The sequence below is a fragment of the Cygnus olor genome, chromosome Z (assembly GCF_009769625.2).
Source record: "Cygnus olor isolate bCygOlo1 chromosome Z, bCygOlo1.pri.v2, whole genome shotgun sequence".
In the NCBI taxonomy this organism is placed as follows: Eukaryota; Metazoa; Chordata; class Aves; order Anseriformes; family Anatidae; genus Cygnus; species Cygnus olor.
The window spans coordinates 29,159,546-29,171,850 of NC_049198.1; the positions used below are offsets into that span (position 1 = coordinate 29,159,546).

At 42.4% G+C, this 12,305-nt stretch overlaps 1 protein-coding gene and 1 long non-coding RNA gene across 2 annotated transcripts in view; one reads left to right on the forward strand and one right to left on the reverse strand.

Annotated features, from left to right (window-relative positions):
• Positions 1-1,377: 1,377 nt before the first annotated feature.
• On the reverse strand, positions 1,378-9,156 carry LOC121062027. The gene is made up of 4 exons (XR_005815374.1): positions 8,841-9,156; positions 7,880-8,092; positions 3,040-3,176; positions 1,378-1,612 (listed from the first exon to the last, which is right to left on the reverse strand). It is a non-coding gene; the product is annotated as an uncharacterized LOC121062027 (long non-coding RNA).
• The window catches only part of SLC1A1 (solute carrier family 1 member 1), a 53,935-nt gene continuing 50,239 nt past the window's right edge, over positions 8,610-12,305 (forward strand). Inside the window, exon 1 of the mRNA XM_040541586.1 lies at positions 8,610-9,331. Coding sequence (XP_040397520.1) covers positions 8,698-9,331 — 634 coding nt within the window. The 5' untranslated portion in view covers positions 8,610-8,697. The remainder of the gene's footprint in view (positions 9,332-12,305) is intronic.

Consider the following 12,305-nt stretch of genomic DNA (forward strand, 5'->3'; position numbering starts at 1 on the left):
AATGTCAAAGAAAAATAAATCTGCTTCATATCCTCAACTATAATCAACCTCTGTGTTTCACAATTATGCATCCATATTATATAATAAGGCTTTTATTAATTAATTTCTGACCTGAACTGCCAGGTAATGTACTTTCACTGTTTTACCAATCCTTATAGACATACTTAGTTTCACAGTCTTTCTGAAAAAGGTAAACAAGTATGGCTCAAAGACACAGTTACAGTGTAACATGTTATACTCCACCTAGGTTTACCTTTAATTTTGAAGATCCACAGTAACTCCAGCATAAAACATAGTATGGAGTATACTGCAGGACCTAATTGTCAGAACATAGTATCATAATTTTTCACAAATCTCCTAACTTTCTGTCTGTTGCATTTGGGCCTTTCCACGTATATAATCACCCAGACAACAAAAGCAAATCTGTGTATTGAATTGCAATATGATTTTGCAGTGCAAGCTAGAATCTCAATACTGCTGGATGAATTCAGCATCGTTTCTCTTCTGCTGCTTCCTTTTTTTTTTTTTTTTTTTTTCCAAGATAAACAGTAGTAGAGTAGAGTAGAGTAAAGTAGAGTAGAGTAGAGTAGAGTAGAACAGAACCGAGTCAAATCAAATCAAATCAAATTGAATTGAATTGAATCGAACTGAATAGAATCAAATAGAATAGAATAGTTCAGTTGGAAGGGACATTCAAAGATCATCTAGTCCAACTGGGGGACACTCAGCTTTAGTACTTAAAGGAGGCTTATAAAAAGATGGAGAGCAACTTTCTGCTCAGTCAGACAACGATAGGACAGGGAGGAATGGTTTTAAACTAAAAGCGGTGACATTTAGATTAGAAGTTAGGAGGAAATTCTTCACTCAGAGGGTGGCGAGGCACTGGAACAGTGCCCAGAGAAGTTGTGGATGCCCCATCCCTACAAGTGTTCAAGAACAGGCTGGATGAGCCCCTGGGCAACCTGATCTAGTGGGTGGCATCCCTGCCTATGACAGGGGGGTTGGAACTAGATGATCTTTAAGGTCTCTTCCAACTCAAGACGTTCTATGATTCTACAATTCTATGAACCGCCTGACTACTTAAAAGCTAATCAAAATTTAAAGCTTGTTACTGAGGGCATTATCCAAATGTCTCTTTAACACTGGTAGTCATGGGGCTTCAGTCACCTCTAGGAAGCCTGTTCCAGTGTTTGACCACTTTCAAAGTAAATAAATTTTTCCTAATGTCCAGTTGGAACCTCCCCTGCTGCAGCTTTGTTCCTTTCCTGCGTGTTCTGTCATTGGTTACCAGGGAGCAGAGACCGGCACCTCCCTCTCCCCTTCCCCAGGTCAGGAAGTTGCAGACAGAGGTGAAGTTGCCTCTTACCCTCCTTCTCCAGACTAGACAATCCAAGTGTCCTCAGCCTCTCCTCATAGGACATGCCCTGCAGCACTTCTACCAGCTTTGTTGCCCTCCTCTGGATGCTTTCAAGTAACTTAAAATCTTTTTTTATATTGTGGATCCACCTTCATGTTCTGTCTGATTCCTGCACTTCTGTCATCAGTCAGGTCGTGTCTATCCAAACATCAGTGCCAGCTGCATATTTTCCTCCAATACTGCAGACCAAATTGCCTGCCAGAAAAAACAATATTATAACCTTTTTCAAATACCCAACACCCAGCTTTGGTCACAGAAAAGAATGTAACTTTTCTCCTTACATCTCTTGCAATTAACAACCTGGAGAACTGAAAGACAAATAACAGCTGCAAAATCATTGCAAGATGTAGGTTTTCTTATCCCCCCCTCCAATTTGTTATGTTGATAGCATTAAATAAGCTAGTATTTAGGGCATAAAAGCCAGTGCAAATGGCCCTTGCCTTATTATTTAGAGATTGCTATAATAACTGCAATAATAACAATAACAACAATATTTTATATGTAAGTAGTTGTTGTTGCTGTTGTTGTTGTTGTTCCCTTCTCCTTCTCCTTCCTCTTCTCCTTCCCCTTTCCCTTCCCCTATCCCTCCCCTTCCCCTTCTCCTTCTCCTTCTTCTGTACAGAGAAGGACTGCCAACCGAAAGTGTCAAAAAATCTCGAGTCATTTCTCAGAAAATGGTGATGTTGGCTTAAAGATCATGAGATTCAATATATATATATATATAAAGGATGATTTCTGCTTGCCTTCAGAGCTTTTACAGTTTATTGCTATCACATTTTTAAACTTTTTCTTCACACTTTTTTGGGCTAGAATCTTAGAGTACAACTGGATGCTAATATTCTAATGTGTTCAGGCAACTAAAAAAACTGAGGCTTAGACAAAGTGTCAAAGATTCTTAATTTTTTTATAAAGCTCCTGGTGAAAAATTGGAAATACAATGATAGTTTAACTCTGGCTAGAACAGATGTCAAGGGCACTGAGCATTTTGAAGTTCTTGAAAAAAGCAAAAGGTCATATGTGTCTGTAATTCATTTTGGAGAGCTGCATAGCCAATAACTCTGAATGCCTTTCTCCACTTCACACACCAGATCTTTCGTTCTACAAGTTAACCTATTTTCTCAAACTTGCCCAACATTTTCCAAATTAGTTTTCACCCACTAATCCATTTCAATGTGTTTCCAAGAGACTTGAGCTTTAAAATAATTTTCTCATTTGCTATCAGTATCTTCTATCAAAAAAGTGTTCTGCTTCATTATGTCACCATTAAAATAAATCTTCAAATAGCATGTGGGTTAACAAAGACCTCCAATTCTATCAGTGCCATTTGTGAAGACTGGTAAAAAGAAACTGTCTGCAAGAATCAATAATTTTAGAGTTACATATATATTAGAGTAGCGACATGTATGATATATCATATAATGAGTCATTCTGCAGAATTTCTGGAGCAGCACTAGAATATTATCCTGTACTTCACCTTTTGTTCAGTTACTATATATTAATGCATACGCACTTCACACACCATGGAGATAAAACAGTGTTACTCCCAACACAGCAGGGTAATTCATCTTTGTTTGGAGAACAATTTATTACACCACTAACAAATTGGTATTTGTTTAACATACTTTTACTTTTTTTTCCAGAAGATAAGAGCTGAGTGCCAGCACAGTGAGGATTCTGCCTTCTCGTGTGGTCCTTGAGGTCAGACGCCAGTGTTACTGTGAAGTGACTTTCATGCTGAGGTGCAGGTGTCTTGTAGGTACTAGAATGCCAAAGAGCAATGTTAAATGATTTTTTTCCCTTTACAAGAATCAATAGCAAGTCATGTCTGCAAACAATAATGTCTGGTCATCTGTAATTATCACATAACTAGGGTCTTTTCTAGTTTTCATCAAAATCTTTGATAATATTCACAGAAAATGTAAACAGAAAAAAAAATAAAAGTGATCTGGAACTTAGTGTTCCAGACCCAAGGTTCTAAAAGTGTAGCAGGTGCACTACTATCACACAATTTTAATATGTTTTCATCATTACTCATTTATGCTAGTTAGACATGGTTGAGTTCTTCTCAGGTCCCAGTGAAAAGTGGCTGATAAAACACTAATGTTTAGTTGAGATGGAATTAAACTTGGTTTTGGTAGAGAAAACATATTCCATATTAGATGGCTATACACTGACATGTAGAAATTCCATCTTCAGTAGCCATCTTCCTCCCAGCTACAACCCCATTGTCTCCAAAAATTTAAATAATCCCATTGAATTGGTATAGTGTTTTATTTAATGAGCCCTCCTCTACTTGCTGATTTTAGGCCAAATCCCTGCCATTTTACCTAAACAGAATTTATTTTGAGTAGTAACTGAAGTTACTCTCTCTGGAAGGCCTTACCACCTTCGATGGAGTCAACAGCTCCACCCAATTTGCTATCATCCATGAATGTACCCCAGAAACTTTCAGGTCCTTCACCTAAATTGTTTTTGAAAACATTGAAGAGGACTGGTCCTAAAATGGAGCCCTGGGGACCCCCACTAGTGACAGGTAGCCAGCCTGATGTAACCCCATTTACAAGAACCCTCTGGGCCCGACCCATCAGCCAATTGTTCACCCATCTTATTATGCTTTTATCTAACTGTATTCTGGTCATTTTGTCCAGAAGGATACTGTGAGGGACAGTATTAAAAGCTTTATTGAAATTCAGAAAGATTACATCGACTGGTTTCATTTAGTCAACTTGCTGGGTGAGCTTGCTGTATAAGGAAATTAAGTTTGTTAGACATGACCTTCCCCTAGTGAACTCATGTTGGCTCTGACCAATGACTGCATTGTCCTTTATTTGTTTTTCGATAACTCCCGGAATAATCTTCTCCATAATTTTACCAGGCACTGAAGTGAGACTGACAGGCCTGTAATTGCTAGGATCTTCTTTCTTGCCCTTCTTGAAAATTGGGACCACATTTGCCAGCTTCCAGTCAACTGAAACCTGTCCAGATTCCCAAGACCATTGAGAGAGGTCCTGCAATGACATCAGCCAGCTCTCTAAGTACTCTGGGATGAATCCCATCAGGCTCCATGGACTTGTATACGTTCAGGTGGAGCAACAAGTTCCACACAAGTTCGGAGTTAACTGGGAGTTTATTATTCCTGCAGTCATGGTCCCCCAAATCAGGGCAGCTGGGATCCCAAAGACCATCACTGGTGTTAAAGACAGAGGCGAAGAACACATTAAACATCTGTGCTTTGTCTATGTCCCCGTTTGTGAGGTGACCATCCTCATCAAGTATTGGACTATCAGACCAATGTTTGCTCTGGTCCTCCTTTTTTCATTAACATACTTAAAAAAGCCTTTTTTATTGTCCCACAAACTGCTGGCAAGCTTCAACCCTAAGTGAGTTTTGGCAGCCCAGATTCTCTCTCTACAAATGCGAGCAGCATCCCTGTAGTCCTCCCATGTCACCCAACCTTGCTTCCAGCAGCCATACACTTTCTTTTTCCACCTAAGCTCTTGAAGAAGATCCCAGCTCAACCAAGCCAGACTTTTTCCTCTCCTGCTTGACTTCAGACACTTTGGAATTGCCTGATCCTGTGCTTTTAGGAGGTGGTGCTTAAAAACTGACCAGTACTGATGGACCCCAATATCTTTAAAAGCAGTTTTCCAGGGAACCTTACTAACTAGTTCCTTGAGCAGTCTGAAGTCAGCTCTTCCCAAATCAAGGGCTGAAGTTTTGGTGGCAGTTTTCCTCCTATCACCAAAGATTTTGAATTCAACTACCTCATGGTTGCTATGGCCAGGGCAGCCACCATCAGATCCTCCCTGATAAGGTTTAGTGTGTATTTGGTAAAATAGTAGAAAAAAATATGTGAATGGAAGATAAAGCAGCTACTGGCAATCTTGCTGGAAGTTCTAAGTAGATAATAAGGACCCCTCTGTGTATTCAGAACCAGCTACACCAGTAGGAGATTTGGTACCTCAGATATAACCTGCATTGGATTAAATAAGTTCTCTGTGTGCAAAGAGGGTAGTGCCATGAAACCTGTACCCCCAACAAAAACAGCTCTGGATCAGCTCTGCCCCTGGCTACAGTCAGAGCATTTGTCAAAGAAGTCTTGTTTATCTACTTATTTTACAGGTCAGCTCAGCACCAGAATCATTTTGGCTGATCCAGCTATATTAAATAGCAAACATGGCAGTTAAGCTTTGAGGCCAGATGTCATGTGGTGCAAATGCCAGGATATAAGGAAAGATCCTGCAATGTTGAGTGCTTAGTTATAGTAAAGCATTCTTAAATATGTAAGGAAAAGCTTTGTACACTTCCTTGAGCCTCATTTTGCTCTTCCCTGAACTTCATCCAGTAACACACTTTTCATTTCCATCTCTAATTGCAGCCTTCACATTTGGCTAGAAAGCTAAAGAGTGGAACCAAAGCAAGGCAACTTTGTTAGTAGCCAAATTCTGGAATTTGGAGAAAAAAGCACTATGCTTGGTGGCTTATGCTTAGTTAACTGCATAAAGATCATAGCCTTCAGCTTACTGTATTTCAAAGACAAAAGAATTTCAGTTACTCTAATGATAAAAGAAGGCAGTGCAGCAAGTTGGTCCAGTGCCATAGGATGACAACCGGACATGTTTATGGTGCTTACAAATATCATCCATTTTATTGCATAATTTTCCTATTAAGAGTATATGTATTAGACAAAAAACAATTAGTTTGTATTTTGAAATTTCCTATGTGCTTCCTGGCTTTATGGTATGAAAAAAAGCAGTTGCAAACTTTCCATCTGGTGGGCTGGTCCCAAGTGAAAAAAAACAACCAACCAACCAAGCAACCAACAAACAAAAAACAACTCAGTTAGACTACCTGCACTCTACATAGAATATCAGCACTGATTTTTAGAAGTCTTTGCTAAATATTTGTTATATCAATACATTTGAAAAATGCAATACAAACAACAATGAAAGGACTCCCCTTAAATTCAGCATTTTCCCATGATGCAATTTCATATCTGTAATTTCTAAGGTGTATATAGAGGCAATCTTGCTATGCTGTGCACTACACTGTGCTGTATATGTTTACGTGGGACCTCCCTGCCTCACACAGTACTGGAATTTTCAAATGCCTCAAAATGTTGAAAATATTCCTAGCCATGAAATTACTTGTGTTCCTAAGTAATTTACTTAAAATGCTGTTAAGACAGTTTTACAGATTGGAAATGAATGCTGAGACCCAGAGATAAATACATATCAGGTCAACACAAGTGGTAATAACCGATGAAATAACAGCTATTTATGCATTTCTGTATGATCCTAGGTCTACAACAAAGTAACCTGGATTAGTTTAACCATCAAGAATCAAACGTAACTCCCAGAAAGAGGCTGTAATTTCCAGGTCTGATTCCTTTGTACCTTCCACCAGAAATTAAATATATATATATATATATAATAATAATAATACAAAAACCAAAACCATATTGTCAATCATACAGATTTACCCATGGTATACTCTGAGGACTTTGTAACAGCAGTCTAGTTAAAGAATATATTCTATCATCTACATACTTGAAGTGCATTGGCATTTTTTTACACATATATCCTACCCACTTCATAGTTATTGCATACGAAGTATTGCATAGTTATATGCCTTGAAATCATAAAATGCTAAAAACCATTTAAATTAGATTTTTTTGTTTGCTACTGTAGTATGCTCAGTAACTGTATGAGCAGCTAGTCTCACAAAGTCTCACATAACTTCAGCATTTCAAGAGTGATCCATGCGCTTGGGATACCTTTGATTCTTTTCCATTTTGTTGGGACATTTTTATTACAGGTTTTTTTTAGCTCCCCATACTTAAACTGCCAACTTGACTCTATATCCAGGATCAAAGCCAATGTCTGTCCTTTTATAATAGGAAACATCAAGTAAAAAACAGCTTGCACATCAGAATGTTTAAAAAATCCTCTGCTTCACCTACCTCTTTTTTTTTTTTTTTTAATATTTCTTTCCGTTTCTACAGAGTTATCAACTCCTTTTCTTCAACGTCATGTCCAAACCAAAAAAAATGTGGACTGTGTGGCATTGAGGACCAGGACCACAGCTCTTCCGCACTGGGTTAGCCTGGCCCTACTCACCCTGAAACCAGATGCCTTTTTCTTCCTACATTTCATTGATGCCAGCAATAGTTTGCTACATTTCTTTACTATGTTCTATATACCAACATGCTGTTTCTTACTGTTTCCTTGCATTAATTATTTTTGTTTCACTCTTTCTTTCTCTTTGTAACATGGTAATATGCCAGCTTTCCTTTTAAGTGGTCTTCAACCTTTTATGATTTAATTAAACTAAAATGATACTTAATCATCTGCTTCCTACTACCTCTAGGCTTCCTTTTACTTTTTTAATTAAATTTGCCTAATAGTGACAGAAGCAGACAAATTACTGCAGGTGCCCAACACATTGGAAAAATAAGGCCACCTTTTTAGAAGTCTTCATAGAAATTTATGCAGCTGACTCTAGGTTTTATTACTTGGGACAGCTGATGGCACTTGCTTCTCAGCCAGGTGGATTTCAGTGCTCTTCCTTGTCTCAGCAGGGTCTTTTCCCAGGCTGTCACTCAGAACCATCAGATTCATGTGAAGAGGCAACGTGCAGGCATTTCAATAACGTTTTTTGCCAACCTCCCTCAGGCTGTAGTTACCAAGTCATCAAAAACAGAAATCTCACAAGCTTCACTTGCATGTTTTTTGGAATGTGTGGTGTGAAGTGTAATAAAGATAAATTAAACTTTCATTCTCCACTAGCCTTCTACGTATTAGCCCTCATGTCTTTTGTGTAAGACAACGGCAGTTTTTTTTTTTTCCTGTTGGCTTTTATTTACTGATTGATTTCAATGCTTGAAAATCAGAATCAACACGTGTATAACCAAGTATTGAAAAGCCTGTTATAATCCCACAGGGAACTGGTCCCAGTATAATATACGCCATGGTCATACTTGGGGGGGGGGGGGGGGGGGGGAGGGGGGAAGGATGCCATTGCCAAGAAGCTACATGGATAAATTAATGCTTCTCTGCATGTAAGATATTTAAACTCACTGGGGAAAACAACAACAACAACAACAACAAAACAGAGGAAAAGCCTATGAAGCATTTCTGTAATCCCCACCCTCGATTTTCCCACCAGGAGTATAGGGCAGAATATTCCACCTGGATATTTAATCAGAGGCTATCCCCAGTGCAAGCATTGCTTGCTTTCCAGCAGCCACCAACACCCAGAACCACCTCTTCTGCCCTGAGATGCAGGGCATCCTCCACTACCTTTGCAGAGCAAGGAGGGTGCCTGGCACATCAGGCCGTGCCCCGAAGCAATCTCCCCTCTGCCATGGGGGCTGCCACGCAACGTGGGGGCCACCTCACTCCTCTCTTTGCCCCTTCCTCACCTCTCCCAGTCCTGAGAGGCTGGGGGGTGTCAGAGGGGAGGCCTCAGCCCTGTCCCCTGCCCTCCCCGCACCGCCAAGAGGTGGCTGCGGCATGGAAGAGCCGAGCCCTACAGAACCGGGGGACCAGCCGAGGGGGCGGTGGCGGGCCGTGGTGCGTTCGGGTCGGCAGGGGCGGGGGGCAGAGGAGTGGGCGGGCCTAGGGCGGGGGGAGGGCCGGGCTTTCCCGTTGCCAGGTGAGCGCCCGGGCTGCACCGCCCCTCTGAAAGCGCGCAGCGACGCGGAGCGCACGGAGGCAGGGAGGCAGGCAGGCAGGCGGCGCCGCCGCCGCCGCTCGGATCGGCACTTCTCGGCGCGGCTTGGTGCACCCCAGGCCCCTCCGGCCCCCGGCTCCGCCGCTGCTATGGCGAAAGCGGGCAGGAAGGGATGCAGCTGCCCGGGCTTCCTGAGGAAGAACTGGCTCCTGCTCAGCACGGTGGCCGCCGTGCTGTTGGGTGAGTGATGGGGAGAGGGAGAAAGGGAGAGAGGGAGGGAGCGCGGCGCCGTCGCCCCCCGCCTGGCACGGCACGGCCCTGCCTGCCACAGAGCCGACGCGGGGCCAGGCCGGCACCCGAGCAGCGCCAGCCAGGGGCCCTCCGCGGGCGGTGGGGAGTGGGGCGATGGGCGCTGGGCCCCCTGGTTCTGCCTGCTGCTGGCACGAGCAGGCGAGGGGGCCAGGCCGCCCTCCCCCGGCGGGCTGAGGTGCGGTGGGGCCGGGGTAGGGTGTATCCCCGGCTGCCGAGAGCGGGTCTGCAGTGACAGGGTGCCGTGGCGGCAGGCTTCGTTCGGGGCTTGGCCTGGCCCCGCGCCTCCACCTGTCGTCATTAGTGCTTGTCACAACGCGGTGATCATTAGCGGGGTAAAACCGCCTTACGAGAATCTGCAGGAGCACTGCGCCGTCGGAAAAACGGGAGCCCTTCGTGCAGGGGTGCTGTGGGTCTCCCTGGCTAGCCCACAGCAGGCTGAAGCCTGGGCTGCCTTTGCACAGCTGGGGGAGCACGGCGTGCTCGACCGGGACTGCCCCTAAGGTGCCAGCCAGGCCCACGGGGATCCAGCCGGGCTCCTGGTGCCTGCCGTTATGCTGAAGGTGGGAGCCTCGCTGCGACTGAGACCGCTGCAGAAGAGCATTGTAACAGCTTTGGGGTGCTTCTAATGGCCTAGGAGACCAGAAAAGTTTGGCAGTGACACGCCTCTTTCAGTGAGGGTGTCTGGGGTGCCATTTTAAAGATGAGATTGCTTCACTGCTTGCTGGGCAAGTTTCTGAAGAAGGAATGAGTTAAATGCCATCTGATGAACAGGAGGGCAGAAGGGCCAAGAGAAGCTGTTAATGACTTGGCCAGAGGCACTTTTCCATAGAACGTAATTTTGATCCTAGCCACACACCTTCTTTGTTTCCTTCTGGCAATTATTTTCACACTAAGCAAAGAGACCTTCCTTTGCATCATTGCTTCTGTAGGGAAGGGCTGCTTTCACTGCTTCATTAATGGCGTTTGCTGTTTGATGCTTCTCTTTCAGATGACATTTCTGCTGATTTGCATTGTGGCTGGAATGTATCCATTTCTGTGCATGTTTGTTCAGGAGAGAATTAGTCTTTAGGAATTCTACTCAGCTATTTATAAGCTGTGGTCAGGGGTATACATACGTATATGTGTACAGTATTTGAAAGACTTCATTTCTTTTCCACCTCTGTAATGAGTGGAAAGATTTCTATGAGTTCTGTATACCAGTTGCCAAGAGCTAACATTGAAAATCTGTCCATAACAACTGGAGGACTGTGTGTTTGTGTCTCTGGTTTTGTGTGTATAGTCACTTTGTCAGGTACACTTCTTCAAGCTGACAAACTTATTTCCCAGTTTTGGAAGTAGATAAAAAATGTTCCCTTCTCACCATTTTCAATGAATGTTGGTAGAACTGAAACGCATGATGAGATCCTACAGGCTGATCATTCTGAAATGTGATTTCCCTAACTGAGTACCACAGAGCCTGGCAATGTGTGAACTGTGGGAACAATTTTCCCTTAGTTGCCCTAATACCCAATGGGCTTTCACCTTGAGAGAGTGTGACAGACACCCAGATCCCTCTGGTGTCTTTGAACTTCTCTACCTGCTATACTATAATTAACAGTCTTTAACTCAGGGGAGCCCTATAATATGACAGAATTAGTCTCTGTAAATAATCCTTGATTTTTGGACCAAATGATGTTTTGCAACAAGCTGTGTGTCTGTTGTATTTTCAGTATGTCTAGAAGGTGAAATAAACTATAAAAGGAGGATAGTGAAACCCTTGTTAGGATGGCTTAATTACATTTTATGTCATCTTTTACAGGTTTGGGAATGTTTCTAATATACCCGGAGTCCACAAACACTTTGTAATTAAACTTATGTATTCTTTTTTAATATACACTCAAAAATTGTTTTGAGGTTTATTTATCAACTTTGGAGGATCAGCATTCATAAGCAGAAGAATATCACATGATTTTGAAGGCAGAAAATGTGTTCAGAAATTTCTTTAAAAGTATGCATGAGTGAGGACTGGAAATACCAAAAGAAGCATGTTGTAGAAACGTAATGTAAAATTTGTCCAACTGTACTGTGAAGTATCTGATATTCCATCACTATCATGAAATCAGGAGTTCTGCTTATCACCATCAAAGCTGTGTTCAGCATCCTAGCAAGGTATGCCTGTCTTTGCTCGTAGCCTTGCTATACTGAAAAGTTTTCCTGATTACTTTTTGTGCCCATCTCTGAAGAGGCAGAGAGACCCCCTCAGAACTCCAAGCACTTCTCCCTTTGGGAGTAATTACTTTGTGTGTTACATTTGAAGCTTTCAACCGTATGCTGCCATTTACATTTTTGAAAACATTGGACTTTCTTTTACAAAGCAGTTGACAGTGGGAGAATGACTTAAAGTCTGTACAGAAGGTATCTGAACAATGCCAAGTCTTTTTGGTGAAAATACCTATCTATGTATATTTCTCAAAGAAAACACCACTTGATACTTGAAAGATTATCTGTCATATCTTTGCAGAGATTCTGTTTCAGACCACCAAACTGATGCAGAGAATCCTCTGAACTCAGATTTGGAGTCTAAAATTGACTGAATTTCAGATTTGGGGCTAATTCTGAGACGTAAGAATTGTATAATTACAGTGAGAGATTTAGCAGAATATTGGGCCTCAGAAGTTGATTGTTCATTTGTTCGTAGCACATACCGGAGGCATGCACTGGATCCTCTGGGCTGACCACTGACTCAGAGATGAGGGTTGGATGCATCTGTGCCTCCTCTGACTTACTGCCCTTTTCTAGGAAGCAGAAGAAGAGGTGCAGGACAGTAGCAGCCTCGTGTAGGTAACTGCAGAAGGAGGGATGTCTTACATCTTTTTGCTTCACTGACCTTATTGAACCCAAAGCAGCTGAGCTAACAAAAGCA